We start from the raw sequence: 18,657 nt of genomic DNA on the forward strand, positions 1-18,657 counted from the left end.
TTCTCTGAGATACTTAGGATTTTGTGGTACGTGGGCAAAGAGCTCTCCCATGGAATATCCTGCAAGCCAAGGGAAATCTCTCCGCCCTGACACACACTCACGTACGCATTTCTTTCCCTGCCCATAATTATGGCCCAGCCGTCTCTTGTAGGAATCAAGCACATACCTCACCCTTGAATCACAGGGTGGAGGGGGGGGGGAGAAAGTGGGAAGTGGTGAAAAGGCAAAGCACTTCCTCTTAGTGAACGTGATACAGCCAAATCCCAGAAGAGTCTTGTGAAAACATGCGCTGTCATGCTTCGAGAGACCTGCCAACTTCAAGACTGCCAGCTCAGTCACAAATGTAACACTGGCTATACCTCAGCGGTCCCTGTGTGGAAATTTCCATTCAGATGCTCTTGGGTGGCTTGTCGTTTGACCTGGGCTGTGTTTGCCCTTGCGTTTGACTGCCGGCTTCCTCCTACAACTGCATCTGCCTGACGTAGTTTATATCTGACTTGCAAATAAAGTCCTCGCCCATTTGTTTCCGACTTCAGGCATCTTCTTTCCCTCTTATGTATTTCACAATGTGTATTTATTCCCCCATTTTTATCCACACGAAAGCCCTGTGAGGGAGGTTAGACAGAGAAAATGTGACCAGCTCAAGGTCATCCAGCAGTGGAAGAGAAAAGTCTCAAGCTGGCGATGGCAAAGTGATTTAATGTTCAAAACCAAATTCACAATATTCAAAACGGATTCCCAGGTATGTGCCCGTTTTCGATTTCTTCATCAGTGAATTTTAAATCTCAATACTGTAATAACACAATCCTCTAATAATGTTTTTTGATTGTCTTAGTCTCTATAGTATCTGGGTGTGTAATTCAATCCCAAACTGGTCTCATAAATTCAAATTTGTAGAGGTCTACTATTATTAACTTGACTACATGTAATTCCTCTATAGCAATGACCAGCTTGAGACATTTTTCTCTACTGTATCACGGCTGACGGGTCTTCACCTGTTGCAAGGTCATCCGGCAAGCTTTGATGGTAAAATGGGGGTGCTCATTGGAGCTTTTAACACCCTTGTTTTCTTTGCAAGAATAACCATAGGAACAATGTCCACATAAGTGTTGCCAGCTTCCAGGTGGCAGCTGGAGATCTCCCGCTATTACAACTGACCTCCAGGCAAGAGATCAATTCACCTGCTGGAGAGAGTGGTAGCTTTGGAAGGGGAACTTTTCTTGGATGCTTTAGGATGCTTTGGGCTGATCCTGCGTTGAGCAGGGGTTGGACTAGATGGCCAGTATGGCCCCTTCCACCTCTATAATTCTATGACTCTACAGCATTATACCTCACTGAAACCCCTCTCCTCCTCAGCCCCCCCCCCCCAATCTCCAGGTATTTCCCAACCAGGACCTGGCAACACTAGTCAGCATGCATGGCTGAAATGCAGCCTCATTCACTCTGCAGGAGGCTGTCCCGCAGTGGCTAGGACCGTGTGCTCCTGGTTTCTCATCTCCGTCACTGGTTTCATTTCCTGAGGCTAATAAGAGGCAGCCCAAACATGCAGAAATTATGGTGTACCCATCAATTCTAGTTGGAACATCCTAAAGGGAGAAGGGGGTGACAACAACTGCTAATTCAGCTACTCAGGAAACAGACCTGACCTGAATAGCCCAGGCATGCCTGATCCCATCAGATCTCAGAAGCTACACAGGGTCATACCTTGCTGGCACTTGGAAGGAGAACCGCAGGGATTCCCAACTAGGGGTCCATAGCCCCCTGGGGGGTCTGTGGGAGCTCCAGAGGGGGTCCACAGCCTTTCCCCTCTTGCCTTAAGGGACTCGGCCACAAGCTAGAGAACCAGCTGATTCCATTGTTCTCCCTCCCTGAGCTTGCGTTCTCTCTAGTTTCTATTCCTGGGAGGGGGCAGAGCCAGCCTGCCTGCCTACTCCTGCTTTGTCGCCTCCTGCCCCCCCCCCCGTCCTCCTTAAGCCTGCCTGTTAACTCGGGTGGTGATGCCACCTCCGGTGATATGTCACTTCCAGAGGAAGTGGCAGGGTGGTGCGGAGATTTGGGGAGGAGCCTGGGGGATATGGGGAAGTTTATTCATATCGGGTGCCAAGTGAAAACCTTGTATCCCTGCCAAAGATTGCTCATGTTTATCTTTCTTTTGGTGTAGTGGTTAGGAGGACGGACTTCTAATCTGGCCAGCTGGGTTTGATTCTGCACTCCCCCACATACAGCCAGCTCACAATTGGTTTTAATTGGGATTATGGGACTGTTAGTAATATGTATTGTAATTTTGAATGCTACTTTCTGGTCCCAGGACAAGATAGCTGCCAGCTTAGCTTCTACTTGTAAGAAAGTTTCACACTGGTATGGAGACAGATGGGGCCGGCACTAAATACTAGGGTGTGAACCATGGATCACTGGCTTTGACAGTTTTATTTCTGATATGTCTTTGTGAATTACAAATGGGTTCGAGGAGTCTGATTGGCTGTTTTGGCAGGGGGTTATGGATGCTGTGACACAGTTTACTAATGTAACAAGATTAACTGTTGCTTCAAATTGCTTAAAGATAAGTGAAAGCATACCCTGCCGCTATGTCCCTATACAAAAGTGGAATCAGGGTAGGCCAGTTACTCACCTGTTGTATGCATAAATTATATCTGACTGCCTCAGAAATAAGGTATGTTTCTTCAGAAAACCTTTTCCTCCACTGTTGAATCTTTGAATTCTGATGTCAATTAGCCAACAGACATCTTACCCTGCAAAGTTTCAGATGCAATCAGATGTTCTTTATGTTAAAGAACTTGGGGCAAGGCCCGCAAAGCAGCTTGTATGCGACTTGCAGTCAGTGTGGTTAGAAGGGCGTAGCTCTGCTTGGGATGAACCCTATGGACACTTACCTGGGAGTTACCTGGGACTTAACTGTGTTTCAGCCTGCCAAAAATCATATTAAAATTAGAGTCCAGTAGCACCTTTAAGACCAACAAAGATTTATTCAAGGCGTGAGCTTTCTAGTGCAAGCACCCTTCGTCAGACTATGATCTTCTTACATGACAGGGAATATATAGCAAAAATAAGTTCTGTTACATCTGTGTCACAACCAGATACAGCCAATGATAATCCTTTGCCTAACAGCCAATCAATATTCCCAATCTTTGTTGGCCTTAAAGGTGCTACTGGACTCTGATTTTATTGTGCTGCTTCAGACCAACACGGCTACCCATTTGGAAAGATCATATTGTTAGCCTAGGGACCAGGACATCCAGGGGTTGCTCAAAAACTTCACATTAGTTCACACAGTTCTTCGCTTACCAGATACACTTCATAGCAACGGGCAATACAGCTTCATTCATCATTACTGTCCTTATGCAAAACGCTTGTGATTTACTTTGCAATGAAATGCAATAAAGTAACACAATCGGCCTTAACAACTTTTCAACAATTGGCCGTGTTCACGTCGACAGCCGCTCCTGTGCGAGGCTCAAAGGAGCGTGTAGGAGCTGTTGCCAGGGCTCACCGCCAGACATCACTCACACGAGGTGCCTTTTGTGAGAAAGCTGGCATCTCTGCAAGAGGGTTTATTATACAAGCAGTTCCCTGCAAATTGCCCAGTTGAAATCAGCAGGGCTGGCCAAAGGCCCACAGACAGAGTCCCCCTGGACTCCCATTACATTCCATTTCCTCTCCCATCCCACATTCACTTGCTATATTGGAACAGGTGTGCCAGCACTACCCCCCCCCCCCCAGTTCTTAGCTGACTGGCAAAGATTTCTGTACTGCTGGAGGCTAAGTATCGGCTCTGTATCTCCACCTGAAACCAGTTCTCGAACACGCTGCAAAAGAAATAATTCAACTACGGCCGTTTTCACTCCCAATGGAAGAAAACCACCCGAATTGTCCTTTCAAGTGTTTACATTTCCAACTGTGGCTGTTTAAAGGTCTACTGAAGCAGCCAGGAATGCAACAGTCTCTTGTAAACCGGTTTATCTTTTTTTTTATGCTGTACATTTTCTCCATTTAATTACATATAAATATATATATTAGTGACCTTCCTTGAACACACAGGAAGAAACAACTACAAAGATACTTTAAAAAAATTGAAAACACAACTATAATGTAAAGTTGGGTTTCACGTACTGACATCCTTCTGGTTCTGAATGCGGTTTGTACCACTACAGCATTTAACCTCTGATTCTCAGTCAGGATCTGATAACCAAATCAAGATATTTATCTATTATTTATTTGATTATATTTATATACATAGCAATTTTATGAAAACAGGCCCAGAGAAGATCCACTGAATAAAGAGGGACATAGTTATGGGTAAGCATGCATCACTCTGCAAGTGTGTGCATGTTTTAGAAAGCACGTTTTCAACTAGGGTTATCAACAGTCCTGGCAAAAAAATGCCCTATCCCTTTAAGAGAAGCTTCATGGGATGCTATAGACTCCCTGCCTTCCCCTGACAATTTCCACACATCAAGCTTCTTTCATCTTAGGGCTGATCCTGCGTTGAGCAGGGGGTTGGACTAGATGGCCTGTATGGCCCCTTCCAACTCTATGATTCAGAGGGAAAGGGCATTTTTTCCAGCCTTTCAGACCAACAAAGTTTTATTTGAGGGTGTGTAACCCCCAAGCCCATTAGAGGGAGTGAGAGTTGGGGTATTCCTTATAAGGAAGAAAAGGCGCAATTTTCCCAGAGGGATGGGAAGGCCTGAAGCTGCAGAGAGCAGCACTCCTTTGTACGTTAATTATATATATTAACATTTTAGGTGAAGAACTGTATTGTTTTCAGCATCCTAATGCCTTTCCTCTAGAACAGAGATACCCGACACTTCTGTGAAGAACAGACAGCCTCCCAACACGGACCATGTGTTTCTTCAAGGACCTGCCTAGACAAAAGTCATAAAGACTGAGGCCCAGGTCACTCAAATACAACAGGCCAGAATTGTTGTTGCAGGATATGTTTAATTACTGTTCCAAATATGATGTTTTCACAAGTTGGTTTCTAGCTATTTTCATAAATGTGAGTGCCACAAGGTGAACTCTTTCCCTTCTTCAATCAAAAGAAAATATTTTTGATATGTCTGCTTGGCATGCAAAACCAAAAAAGGAAACCAAAACCCAATCTGAACAGAAAGTCAGGAACCCAGAGGTTGAGCTGCAACAACAATATTAAAAAATCTTTACAAATAGTTATTAAACAAAGTGCGCTGATTCAATGTATTTAAAACATAGTAAAAACAACACATATCTAACTGCACATGACAGAATAGACCAAACATGTTTCGACCCCTAGGGGTCTTCCTCAGTAGGCAAATTATTGTGTGGAATGCTCTTTTGTACAAGATTAAAATCTAAGGACTTGATGGGTGGCAAAGAAAAATCTATTAGGTGTTGCTCCAACTGGTCCTTCAAAAGTATCTGATTTGGAGCCCGCTTTTTAAAATATGTAATATCTGAGGCCATCACTCAGCTGTTGCCTAGCTCTACATCAAGAGTGCATTCCCATGTGTGCCAGAATAGGTTTTGCCATTTTCATATATGCAAATGTCACAAGGTGGGATCACACTGTCATAAATGTGAACTCTTTCTCTTCTTCAAAAGAAGATATTTTTGATATATCTACCAGAATTCTCCAATATTCTCTCCTCCTAAGGATTCTGGATCCTCTGGCCAGGGTTATGGGACCTCCTGCTCTTTCAGGAGAGCAACACAAAGAAAAGGAAAATTAGGGAGGAGAAAGATGATGAAAGGTCCTCCCACCATAAAATCAGAAGAACTCCACCCTGATCTTGGCTTCACGCTCTTACTCCCAATCCTCCTCTTATCTCAATGCTCCTTTCCCCTCCTTCAATTACGATCTTGTTTCTTTTTGGAAAAACCTTGAACTGGCTTCTTCAAAGGCACCATCAGTTCCCAGAAGAAACCTGCTGAGTCAGACCAAAATCCCCATGATCTTACTATTCGGTTTCAGCAGATGCTGGCCAGAAGGTCAGGGCAGGAAAGCAGAATGGCAGGGGTGGGGGGCAGCTGGATTGTAATGCAGGTATGGGGAGAAGCCAGCGTACACCTTAGACAAGCTTTGTGTACAAGTTAAGCTGGAGCTTTTTTTTTTTTGCAGTCAAGTGGCCATCTACTTATAGCATCCTTGTCAGGTTTTCAAGCCAAGAGAGGTTCTGAGGCAGTTTGCCATTGCTTGCCTCTGCATAGCCACCCTGGACTTCCCATCCAAACACTACAAAGGGCCAGCCTTGCTTAGCTTCTGAGATCTCAGCCTGGGCAGGGCAAGGCAAAATACTGGACTCCTACACCGAAAGCAGCCGCAATCTGCACCCACTCTAAGGTGTGATGTAGAGCCAGCGTGGTTGTAGTGGTTTGGAGCGGCAGCCTCTTATCTGGAGAACCGGGTTTGAACCACCGTTCCTCCACACGGAACCAAAGTGGGTGACCTTGGGCCGCTCACAGTTCCCTCCGAGCTCTCTCAGCCTCACCTACCTCACAAGGGTGTCTGTTGAGGAAGGGAAGGCCATTGCAAGCCGCTTTGAGACTCCTTCGGGGGGGGGGGTCTAAAGCGGGATAGGAGAACCAGCCTGATATTGCTGCAAAGCTTCCCGCCTTTCCCAAAGGCTCCCCCGCGTGCAGAAAACGAGGCGTCCGGCAAATCCGCCGCCCTCCAGAGCACACGCTTCCCAAAGGCGGCTCCTGGACGGGCCTGGGGAGGAAGCCAGAGGCGGCTGAAGAGGGAGGGACGGAAGGAGGGCTTCCTTTGGGGGTCGCCCCGCGGCCCGGCCGGCAGGGGGAGGCGGCAGCGGCGGCGGCGGCAGCAGCAGCAGCAGCAGCCGGCGGCGGCGGGGAAGGCGAAGGAGGCGGGGAAGGCGGCCCAGCCTGACATCACAATTCCCCTCCCTCCGTCCGTGGCGTCCCCGGTGGGCCGGGCGGCAGCGCCTGGGAGCGCTCAGCAGCTCCACTCGGCGCCCAGCGCGAGTGCCGGAGCGCCCGGGCGAGGATGCGCCGCCGTCCTCCTCCTCCTCCTGTCGCCCCGCCGCCCTGAGCCGCCCCGACGCCCGCGGGACCATGAAGGAGCTGCCGGGCGCCTGGCTGCAGAAGGCGTGCCGCCTCCTCGTGGTCTTCTGCGCCCTCCACCTCTCGGCCGTCCTCTTTTACTACCTGGCCGGCAACCCGCGGAGCCTGCAGCGGAGCCCGGAGCCCTCGCCCCGCGGCCTCGCCCTCCCGCGCCGGGAGACGCCGACCCCGCGCCCGCACAACAGCTCCGAGCCCTGCCCGGATCCCTCCCCGCTGCTGGGTAAGCGCCCGCGGGCCCCGATCCCGCCGTCGGGGGGCTTGGACGGGGGCGCCCCGCGTGCGCCGCCGCCGCCGCCGCCTGCCTGCCTGCCTGGCCGCTCTTCCCCCACCCTTTCCTCTTCCTGTCTCCGCGCTCGCCCGGACGGACGGGCAGCTTCCCCCTGCCTCTTGGCAAGCCCCACTCTCCTTGGCAGCTTTTGAGGTCGGTCGGAATTCTTTCCCCCCCCCCCCAAAAAAAAGCCCCCTGGCCGAGGGCTGTTGGGGTAGAGAAGGCTCCTTCTCCAGGCTCGGGTGGGCGGGCTTGGCCCCCAGATGGCCGCTGAGAACCTCAGCAAGGAACAGCAGAACTTTGCCAGCAGAAGGTCGCGATCCTGCGCGCGCTTTCCGGGAAGCAAGCCGCGTTTCAGGAGGAGGGGCACGTCTCCTGCACGGGGCACAGGATCGGCTTGGCGGGCCTGGCCACGCTTGCTTGGGAAGGGACTCCTCGAGTTGTGAGGAGACTCGCGACGGCTTGGGGCGCCCATCGCTTTCCCTTTCTCTCCGAGCGCGCCCCGTCTCTCTTCTGCTGTGGTAGGACGGGACGCCTGAAGTTCGGGGACGCCGCACATATCCCCCCTCTCTTTGGCTGCCTCTGCGAGGGCTGGAGGCGAGGGCGAGCCGGTGACGTCCCTTTGAAGTGCAAATAGCCTGCCGGTGTTAATTTCCGGTTCGAAATTGCCTGGAGAGCGGGTTATCTCCGCCTAAGGTGGAGGGCGGAACTTGATGGTGTCCCCTGGGGATGGGGGTGCGAGTGGATGAATCACATAAGCCACGTTGCCTAAGGGAGCGTGTCCTCCTCACATCTTTAAAGTTTCAATGCAGTGTGTTGCTGGCTACTTCTTTGAACCTGACACAGGCATTTTCCCTACTCTTCTGTAGAGCACCTTGAGCAATAGCTATAGTCTTGGCATCATGGCATTTTTGTGTTTAATTGGCAAGGTACTTGCTTTGCTTCCTTCCTTTATATCTTGCTTTTCTGCCCACTGGGTCCTGACGTGAAGCAGCTTACAGTGTTTTCCTCTCCCTTTTATCTGCACAACAACCCTACGAGGTGGGTTACGCTGAGAAGGGGTGCGTGGGGATCCAAACCTAGATTTCCCAGATCCTTGTTTGCCACTTTAAGTGGCTCTTGGCAAGGGTGTGGCCCACAGTCTAGGCAAGGGAAAGTGCTGTTGGGGGAGGGATGTACTATGCTGCTTTGGGGACTTATGTTCCTGGAGCCTGGAGGGCAAGCCTACATCGGGGCCATAGCCAAGTCCGGAAGCTGGGCAACATGGTGTGGTGGCCGGTTGGAAGACCCAAAGTTTTAACCCCCTTTCTGCCCTTGGAAACATGCTGAATGACCTGGGGGCCAGCCGCACGCTCTCAGCCTAACCCGCCTCACAGGGTTGTTGTGAGGGTAAAAGGGAGGAGAGGAGACTGGGGTAGGCTGCCTTGGTATAAAGGAAGTAAATAAAGAGTTCTGAGTCACAAATTCAGCTTCCTGTGCCGTATAGATTGGCCCCCATGAGCTATCTAACCCAGCCTTTTTCAATGCTTTGGGGAACCCCCGGAAGTGTTGACAGGCCCCTTCAAAGAAGTGGAAGTGAGAGGTGGGAGCCAGCCAGTCTATCAGTCAATCATTTTCTGTTTCCATTGTGGGGAAAGAGACTGGGCCTGTAGCACACCAGGGGAAGAAGGCTCCAGCAAAGTCCAGTGATGCCAGCAGACATCTTCCGAGAAACCCCCAGGATTGCCTGGAACCTTGGTGGGGAATCTCAGAATCCTAACCTATGATGACAATTCTCATCACTCCCAGCCAACCCTGGGCAGTGATTGACACAGCAGAACCAGACTGTCCACGGTCAAAATGCTTGGAGGGACAGGACCAAAAAAGCATGACACTGTAAATCCGCCAGAAGAGGAAACAACTTCCCAAACCGGTCTGAAATGTGATAGAAGGGATGGAGCATCAAAAACAGCTGTGGGTCATTTGGAGGGGGGGGGAAAGGGACAGGAACTGGCTTCCTTCAGGGCTTGAAGAACCTTGGAGGGTGCAGTTGGTTGGGGGGTTGTCTGCAATTCAGCGGTGCTTTCATGATGTATGATTCCCCACCCCCAAATACACACGCACACACTATGTTTCCAGTCAGTACATTCTGTATTTTGTTTAAATAGTTTGTTAAGTTTCCGGTAGTAAAAGGCTGAGGATCAAGCTGCCACTTAGACTGAAGCCAAGGACCTTGCAGAAATTTGTTTGATTGATTTCGACCTATGGCCCACTCCAATATCTGGCTTGTGGCGGGTTAGAATTGTCGGTGTTAAAAGTCCCATTAAAACAATTCCGGACATTCATCCATATACAGACTCCTAAAACATTTAAAATACCACAGAAGGGGGGGTGTCACCCTGGTGTAGTGGTTAAAAGTGGTGGACTTTTACTTGGAGAACTGGGTTAGATTCCCCACATCTCTTCCACCAAAAGTCTCCTGGGTCACCTTGGTCCAGTCGCAGTTCTCTCTGAACTCCCTCAGCCTCACCTCCCACACAGGGTATCTGTTGTGGGGAGAGGAAGGGTAGCCAGTTGTAAGCCGCTTTGAAACTCCTTTGAGTACAGAAAAATAGCGTCTAAAACTTTACTCTTCTTCTACAACTCTACCCCCCTTCATTATTGCAAAATGCTTTCAAAAGTTTTTTTTTTAGTTTCAAAATAACCTAGTTACAAGGAATAGGGTGGGGATAGTTGCTGTTTGAGAAAAATGTTTTTCTGTACTTCTAGTTTCACAATTTCCCCTTTGCTCTGGGACACTATCTGTGACACATACCGTCCTTTTAAAAGACAGTGTTTTTTAAAGGTATCTTAAGGATCTATCTGCCATTTTGGATAAAATTTCCCTGCTTGTCATGTTAGCATCCAGAATGCCCAGTTCACAGCCTTTAGCAAATATCTTTGGGGCAATCCCATAAAGTATGCCTAATCTCTCCCTTCCATGGCTTTGACTTTTCATACCACATTTTTTCTGCATTTCTTTCCAAAGTACAGCATACTGTTCTGAGCTGCCTCCATACTTTACCTGCAACGTCAGCCCTATAGGGCACTTTCTCTTTAGGGTCAGCATTTCCTACCTCGGGAGCAAGAAGAAACAGACTCCTGATTCTCCCAAACAGCTGATCCCTTGAATTCCTGAAGTTTGGGATTCCCCTTAGGTCATTTGTCCCAGAACATTGATGTTGGATGACAGATAAGGAATTTGCTCCATCCTTCCTCTAACCCTATTGGGAACTTATAGGGTTGAATGGCTTTGTAGAGATTTTTCTCAGACTCGGGTATTAAAGGATCATTTCATTTCTTGGGCTGGAGGCTCTGTGACTTCTCTTCAAATTCTGAACTTGGAAATTCAGCTCTGCTGAGGACTGGCTCAAAGCTAGGGTGGGAGAGAGGGTTAGGATCTTGCTCCTCTGGCAGAGGGCTGTTTTCCCTACGGGGTTGAATTCCCCCAGTTTTCTTACTGAGAGGGTGCTCCGTTTCTTGAGCTGAGAAATGGAGACCTGACATTTAGAAGCTTGGGAAGTCTATAAGATCAGTATCTTACCTAATTCCTATAATCCCACAAAGTATAGAGTAGGAACTGTTTGGGAAAACCCTGATCTGTGTTTGCAAAGCATTTTCTGTCTCTCTTGTAATATGACCCCTTTGCTGTTCTCCCACGAAAGGCAAATGTCCCATAAAGGTTTGAAGGCCAGGATCAGGATTTGCTCTGAAAGCCCTTTTGGACATTGGCCCAGGCTATTCCTCAGCTCTCATCCTCTGCCCACATAAGCCCTTGATGCAAATATCCACCTCCCTTTTCAAAGCACAGAATCTGCAATTTAGTCTTGAAGAGGAGCAAATGGGCCGCTGCCACTGCCTGCTTGGGTTCCACCTAACCAAAAACCGGCTCTCTGTCTGTGGGGGTGGGGTTTGACCCCGTTTTAGGGACAAAGGGTATCACTTTTGTTTTTCTTCAAACCCAGAGTTTCTCCGAACTATAGGAAAGCCTCTCTTTTGTGGGTAGCCCATTTGTGTTCTTTTGGTTATCTGCATGGGCCAAGGGCTTGGTTAACTTAGCATGCGATAGAGACATATTTGGTGTAGTGGTGAGGAGTGCGGACTTCTAATCTGGCATGCCAGGTTCAATTCTGCACTCCCCCACATGCAGCCAGCTGGGTGACTTTGGGCTCGCCACAACATAGATAAAGCTGTTCTGACCGAGCAGTAATATCAGGGCTCTCCTGGCCTCACGTCCCTCACAGGAGGGAGAGGAAAGGGAAGGCGACTGTAAGCTGCTTTGAGACTCCTTCGGGTAGAGAAAAGCAGCATATAAGAAACAGCTCTTCTTCAGTAATATAACGGCTCTCCTATCCTCATCTCCCTCACAGGGTGTATGTTGTGGGGAGAGGAAATGGAAGGCGAATGTAAGCCACTTTGAGACTCCTTTGGGTAGAGAAAAGTAACATAAGAACCAGCTCTTTCTTTCTTTCTTTCTTTCTTTCTTTCTTTCTTTCTTTCTTTCTTTCTTTCTTTCTTTCTTTCTTTCTTTCTTTCTTTCTTTCTTTCTTTCCTTCCTTCCTTCCTTCCTTCCTTCCTTCCTTCCTTCCTTCCTTCCTTCCTTCCTTCCTTCCTTCCTTCCTTCCTTCCTTCCTTCCTTCCTTCCTTCTTCTAGTGGCCTGCACAGCCTAGCCTAGGTTAGCCCATGTTTGTCAAGAAGTTAAGCAAAGTTGGCCCTGATTAGTCTTGGGATGGGCAATCCCTGAGGGAGGCATCAGCCAGCCATCTCCATGAGGGATTACCAAAAGTCGGTTGTCATTTGATGGCACTCTATTATTATATTATAAACTAGTAATCAAGCCCGCTGTAATTAAAATACAGCGGGCGCTAGGCAAGGGAGCCCCCGGGGCTCCCTTGGCCGGTGGCCTGACGCGGCGAGAAGCGCTTCGCGCCTCTCGCCGTGTCAGGCCGCCGGCAAGGGAGCAACTGCGAGCCGCACGGTCGGCAGGGCGGGAATCGGCCGGGCCAATGGTCTGTCTGGAGGAAGGGGCCAATCGGCACCCTTTCTCATCCCGGACAGAGCCTGCCCTAACTCCTCCCACTAAGCCCTTACGGCTTTATTTAGTCTGCGGTGCCCGTGGCGCCACGGGCTGTGTTAAGATGTACTTGGAACAGTCTCAGAAACCACACAGTTATTGACATGGTGCTGTAACTTTTTTTTGTGTAAAAAGATGCAACTTAATTAGTGATGCAGGCACCTTCCATTAAAACCACTCACCTTTTATTCCTCTGGCTGTTGAGGCTATTTGTATAGCAGAATGAAATTCAGGTCTCCTGGGTGAACGGTACAATACTGCCATGTTTCAGGGAAACGGGATGAAGAACAGCTGGGTTACAGCAGTCTAAAAATTGGAGACAGAAATGTATTCCATTCCCCTGAAATCACTGTCTATTTTTGGTTGGATGGGGAATTGAGAGAGAGAGAGAATCTCGAAAGCATAAACCCTGCCACAAATTTTGTTAGGTGCTCCTAGACGCTTTCTCTTTTCTGCTGCTACAGGCAGACTAACTGGCTATCCATCCTTATACAGGGAAAGACTAGCTTGTAGACTGAAGTTATTTTATCGCTTGAGCTCTTAAGATTGACAGTGCAGTCCTAAGCAAAGCCACCCCCTCCTATGTCCACACGAGTCGGTGGGCTTATTTATATAGGTATTTATATACTGCCCCTCTCGAATATCGTCTCGGATGGTTTGCTCAATTAGAAGGATATAACTATGTTCAAGGTTGCAGTGTAAAGTTACGGTCATGTGCATCCTTGGGAGTCAAGCATACTAGGATGCCCTTTTGTACTTAGTCCTAAATAAGTGGTACCAACTGTAGGATATCGAAGTACAAAGCTGAAGGGCATTGGGGTGTCTCTTTGGAGGGCAGTCTGCTGTTAGCTACCACCTGTAAAATCATCAAAAAGTCTTCCTATGCAAGGCCTGCTGTGCACTTACATAACTCCTGTTGGAGCGCTCAGTTCAGGGAACTTTACAGTGGATTGGACCTCAAATTGGCATTATGCCTGGCTTTTTCTCTCCTTGTGCCATAACCAAGATATAGTTCCTGGGGAATGGACATGAATTGTAGCTCAGAAGAAGAGTTGGGTTTTATACCCTGCTTTTCACTACTAGATGGAGTCTCAAAGTGGCTTACAATCACCTTCCCTTCCTCTCTCCACAACAGGCACCCTGTAAGGTGGATGGGGCTGAGAGAACTCTGATAGGACTTCTCAGCGAGAGTAGCACTATCAGGACTGTGATGAGCCCAATGTCACCCAGGTGGCTGCATGTGGAGAAGTGGGGAATCAAACACAGCCCACCAGATTAGAAGATGCCGCTCTTACCCACTACACCAAGCTTGCTCAGCTTTGTAAACACTTACATTAATTCATTCCTCACATTTATATCCTGGTTTTCCTCCAAGGAGCTCCATGACCGTTTATGCACTGGGCACTTTACTGCCCCAGCTCTCATGCAGGAACACAAATAGGGGGTAGATGAGGTGCACTGGGCCAAATGCTCCCCCGTGTGGGTTCAGGAAGAGATGGGGCCACCTGCCACGACTAAAACTCCAGCCTGCAACCCAGCATGAAACCTCCAGTGCATAAACAGTCCATGTGAGACATGGGTGTGTGCCAGTTCAGGGAACTAATCAGCTAGATGTTGCTATGTCCCTGGTTACAGGGATTTTAATTACCAAGTCTTCCAGGCACTGAGCAGATGCTGCAAAAAATAAAATAAATACCAATAATTCTAATTGACTGCCACTGTTGGTATTTAACGTATTTTGGAACCGGTGATCCTAAAAATGAGGCATGGACCTTTCTGAATGCTAGAATTTTTAGCAATGGCACCTTGCCTTTTGACCCTTGCCCGGTGCCTTCTCTACTTTCTTTTAGGCACCAGACCAAAACATTTATGTTCGGTCAGGCTTTTATTTAAAGGGTTGGTTAGAACGAAACAAAACATCATTTTATAGTCTCTTTTTAGCCTGAGAAAGGTTTGAGTCCCATTTTAAGCAGCTTCATGTTTTATTCTTTGGCTGGGTTTTTAATAACTGTTATGTTTTATTTTTTTCATGTTGTACTGCAGGGGTCCCCAACACGTTGCCCCAAGGGCACCATGGTACCCATTGACATTTTTCCTGGCACCCACCAAGTGTTTTTAGAAAGTGGACAGTGCCACTTTTTAATTGTGTATATTTCTAGTGGGAGCCAGGGAATGGTTGCTTGCTTAGCTAACCTGTTTGTCTTGCCATAGAGGATGTGATCGTTCTAAAGCTTGATAACCGCTTCTTAAGGATAGTTAATGTTTGCAGAGGGAGGGGCTATGGAAGTAACATGTGTAGACAGTTGGCTTAGCTGTATTTCTTAATCCTAAAGTGACCATATTTTAACATTGGTAAAGCCGGACACCATTGACCGGGGGGGGGGGGCGGTCTTGATTAAAATTTGGTCTATGGAGCAACAAAAATTTTCATAGAACGCAAAAATAGTATTGTAATATATATTTTTTAAATTTCAACATAAGTACAATTTGCCAGGTGCCCCCAGATGTCGCTCCAAAAGTGGGACAATCTGGTCACCTTACTTAATCCCACATGGAAACCACCGCCTTAGTTGTCGCTTATTGTGTTCTAATATCTTTATTGTTGTGAACCACTGCAAGTCCATGCAAAGAGTGGCAGTATATAAATAAATATGTTTTCAGGGAGGTCTGGGGAGTGGGGTATTTTTGCTTTCTTTCCCATTACACTTCCATAGATTTGAGCTGCGTGCTGCCATTCTGTGACAGTCTTCTCTCCTTCTAATATGTCCCATATTCTGCTTGTGTTCAGTAGTTTCAATTTACCTTGGTTTCATCTTTCATCTTGATCAGCTAGCACTAAAGCCATTAATGCAATAAATACATAAACATAATTATTAAGAATGCTGGGCCAGACCCAGGGCCATCCAGTCCAGCATTATGTTTCCAGTGGCAGTCAGCCAGATGTTGTAGCAGCTGGCAAATAAGATGTGTCCTCAGCAGCTGATGTTCGGTGGTATAACATCTTCTTTGGGGAGATGTCACAACCAACAACTCTTTTTAGATCCATCATCCATGAACCCAGAGGGGCTGTGTTTTCAGTGGAGGAGCCTCTGTTTTGCATGCAGTTCCCAGGTCCCAGGTTTAGTCCTTGGCATCTCCATATAAAAAGATCAGATGGATGCTGTGAAAGATCTCTCCACCTGAAAGATCTCTCCACCTTAAGACAAGATGACTAAAGAGGCAGGAATCCACAGTGTAGAAAGCTCACACAGAGAAGAAATTATACTCTATTAAGTACAATAGAGAGTGATAACCACAAATATTGACTAAATATTCTTCTGATCGTATATCTATGCACATGGATCCTAATCTTAATTTGACTTTCTGACTTACCAATGTAATATTTTGGACATTTACACCAGACAATGTAGATTGTGTATTTGGTGTCACCATTAGATGTTTTCATGGTTCTACATTGGTGAGCATGTTCTTCTATGCTGTATTAATATTGTTAATTTTTCATGGATAGAATTGCTTGATTTGAACTGAGGAAGGGTTTTCCTGGGACGTTTTTAATATATTCCACAAGCAATTTCATCTTCATTATAAATACTTCATTGACAAAAGAAGAATATGTAGTCAACATTTTTTATTTTTCATTATTGTACTTTACACAGTATAATTTCTTCTTTGTATGAGCTTAAACCCTGAAGAGCCTCTGCCAGTCTGAGTGGATGATTGCTGACCTTGAATGGGTCAATTCAGGATAAGACAGCACATCTGGTCTCTAAAAAGGGTAAAACTAAAGGCCCACACTGCTACATCTTGCTAAGGCCTTATCCTGGAAGGTGTGGTTTGTTACAAGACCTGTGTGAAGTTAAAGGGGTCACTGATCCAGGGGCTACGCAGCTCTCCTTCAGGGTAAGAAGAAATATTTGCATTTTTATCTTCTAGCGCAGGCACTTCTGTTTGTTTTAGGTCTGAGAGTGTGTGCCAGGTACCTTCTGCACCAGACATTAAATTCCATGTTCATGGAATTTCAGACCACTCTTTGGATGGCTTTCTTTTCCAAGAGAGTGCGTGGTTTCTGTCTCTTGGGCCTGTCCTTGGGTTGCTGTTTGCCACACTTCTCTTGAGTCCCCCGCTGTTTGAACCCGAGACAGGGCCCAGGATCTTGTTGATTTGACCTTGTGTTGTTGAGGAGACTAAATATAACCACAGGCCGATAAGCACATGTCGGGTATGGAAATTAGACAGGAACCAGCTCTAGTCTGCAGTTTACTATGACTCTTTCGGCAAAAGGCATAAATTGTGGCCTGTCAGGAACATGACCTCCTCCCCCCCCCCACCTTTCTTTTTTTGGTAGTCCCAGACATAGAGCTAAGTTGTACTCATCCCCTCACATGTGGTTGGTGTGCTGCGTTTGGCTTGCTAGGTCATGTGGCGTTAACAGCCCAGACAGACTTATAGGGTTCGGTGTTTGGTAGGAGATTTTTCTTGACGTGCTTTGGAGAGGTGTCATGTGACTTCTGGCATCCTTTCTCTTTCACATCCCATGGCTCTGACATACGACTCTCTTAGGCATTACCGGCAGGGGCGGTAACTCCCTCAAAGGCCAGGAGGCTGCAATGCTTAGAGAATGAAATTTGGGGCAGCAAATGGCTGTCCCACACAAATCCGATCTGTATGGTATGTTCCTGAGGCCGGGGGAGGCCGGTTCCTCTTCGTTCGATTTCAGCTGCTCTCCCTTTCCTTCCTCACGTCTTTTTTTTTCTGTTTTTATTTTTAGAAATACAAGTTATGTGCCTAAGATAACTCTACCCTTGTGGACAGGGCCAAATCTGTCAAACGCTTATTTTTCTTGGCTGCTTTGGCCACAGCACACTTTGCGGCTCATCAGGGGTGTGGGTGAGTGAGTGAAGAGAGTCCCAGTTTACAAAAGCCGCCCTGTCTGACAGTGGGAAAGTGGCTCTTCTTTGCTACAGGCAGGGCCACAGACGGCTAATTTTGCATCCGAGGCAAGAAGATAAAATTGCGTCCCTCTTATACTTTCAGAGTAGGTATTTTGGTAGAAAGGTAAATGCATAAGGAACAAGAATAATAACCGCGCAGCGTTTATTTTAGTCATGATGAACTATTTCTGTGCCTCTCAGCTTTGTGTGCTTGAGGCAAGTACCTCTCTTGCCTTGCCTTTGTTACAGCTCTGGCCACAGGTGAGGGGCTGCTTCCAAACTTTTGTCTGTCTGTCTACCTGTCTATATTCTAGGAAACCTGTAGAGGTACAGAAAAGAAAAGGGGGGAAAGGAAAAAAGAAGGTTATACAACATAATTACATTTGTCAAAGATAGTTATGCAGTACTGTAATGTATGAGACAGAATATTTTCCCTTTCATTCCCTTCATTATAATTTTTAAGATATAAAAAATACAATAGTTCTTATTTCAGTTTGGGTACAATTGTACTCATCATTTTAACTTGAAGTTTTGCTAATCTGTTTTGAGTACAAGATGGGTTTCATCATTACTACACATATATATTTAATATTTTCACCACTTCCACAAATTCATTAGAAACCTTAATGGTCAAAGACTATATCACTGTGTAAAAGAAAGAGATATTCCATTTGTATTTGAAATATTCCATTTCCACTCCAGGCCACAATCTAAACCAGACTTGCTGCTTGGTAATATAATTTTATACTCAGGATTGCTAAACCTCTTCTCTTTTTCTCGTCTTGTAATATCTTAAAGCTTATTCTTGGGGTGTTTTTTTTGTTGTTGTTTCTTTTCCCCCTTTTTTGCCATTCCATATAAATTCATTTATCTGTTTTTGCCACTCTGTCAGTATTCTTTCTTCTATGTACATAGGAAACATTTGGAACAAAAAGTTTAGTTTGGGTAGCATATTCAGGGCTGCTTCCAAACTTGATTTAGACCCGTGTGGTTAAGTCCCTTTAATATGGGTTTAACTGCCCTTTGATCATCGAAGACAATACTGGCAAACTTAAGAATGCTAGAAATCCCAGAATTTATGCAAGAGAACGGAACTTGATACATAACATTCCTTTTTGACTAGTGGGACCTTTGACAGTTTCAAGAACTGAAATTGTTTGGTGTAGCTGATAAAATGCTGATAAATGGGCTGAAGGGGCTATGCAAGTATGCATATCCTTTTTCATATCAAGTGCCTTTAGTTGGTCATAATTTGGAGAGAGGATGGGGAAACAACGGAGGCAGAGTA

General features: G+C 46.8%; 1 protein-coding gene across 2 annotated transcripts in view; it reads left to right on the forward strand.

Annotated features, from left to right (window-relative positions):
• The first annotated feature begins 6,908 nt into the window (after positions 1-6,908).
• B4GALT1 (beta-1,4-galactosyltransferase 1) overlaps positions 6,909-18,657 on the forward strand; it is a 54,966-nt gene continuing 43,217 nt past the window's right edge. The window contains exon 1 of one of the 2 annotated variants that reach the window (XM_077345469.1): positions 6,909-7,297. In XM_077345469.1, the coding sequence (XP_077201584.1) occupies positions 7,069-7,297 (229 nt within the window). In that variant the 5' untranslated portion in view covers positions 6,909-7,068. Of the gene's footprint in view, positions 7,298-17,060; positions 17,107-18,657 lie in introns of those variants that run through there. The other variant, XM_077345470.1, reaches the window with a different exon arrangement.

This window comes from Paroedura picta, chromosome 7 (assembly GCF_049243985.1).
Source record: "Paroedura picta isolate Pp20150507F chromosome 7, Ppicta_v3.0, whole genome shotgun sequence".
In the NCBI taxonomy this organism is placed as follows: Eukaryota; Metazoa; Chordata; class Lepidosauria; order Squamata; family Gekkonidae; genus Paroedura; species Paroedura picta.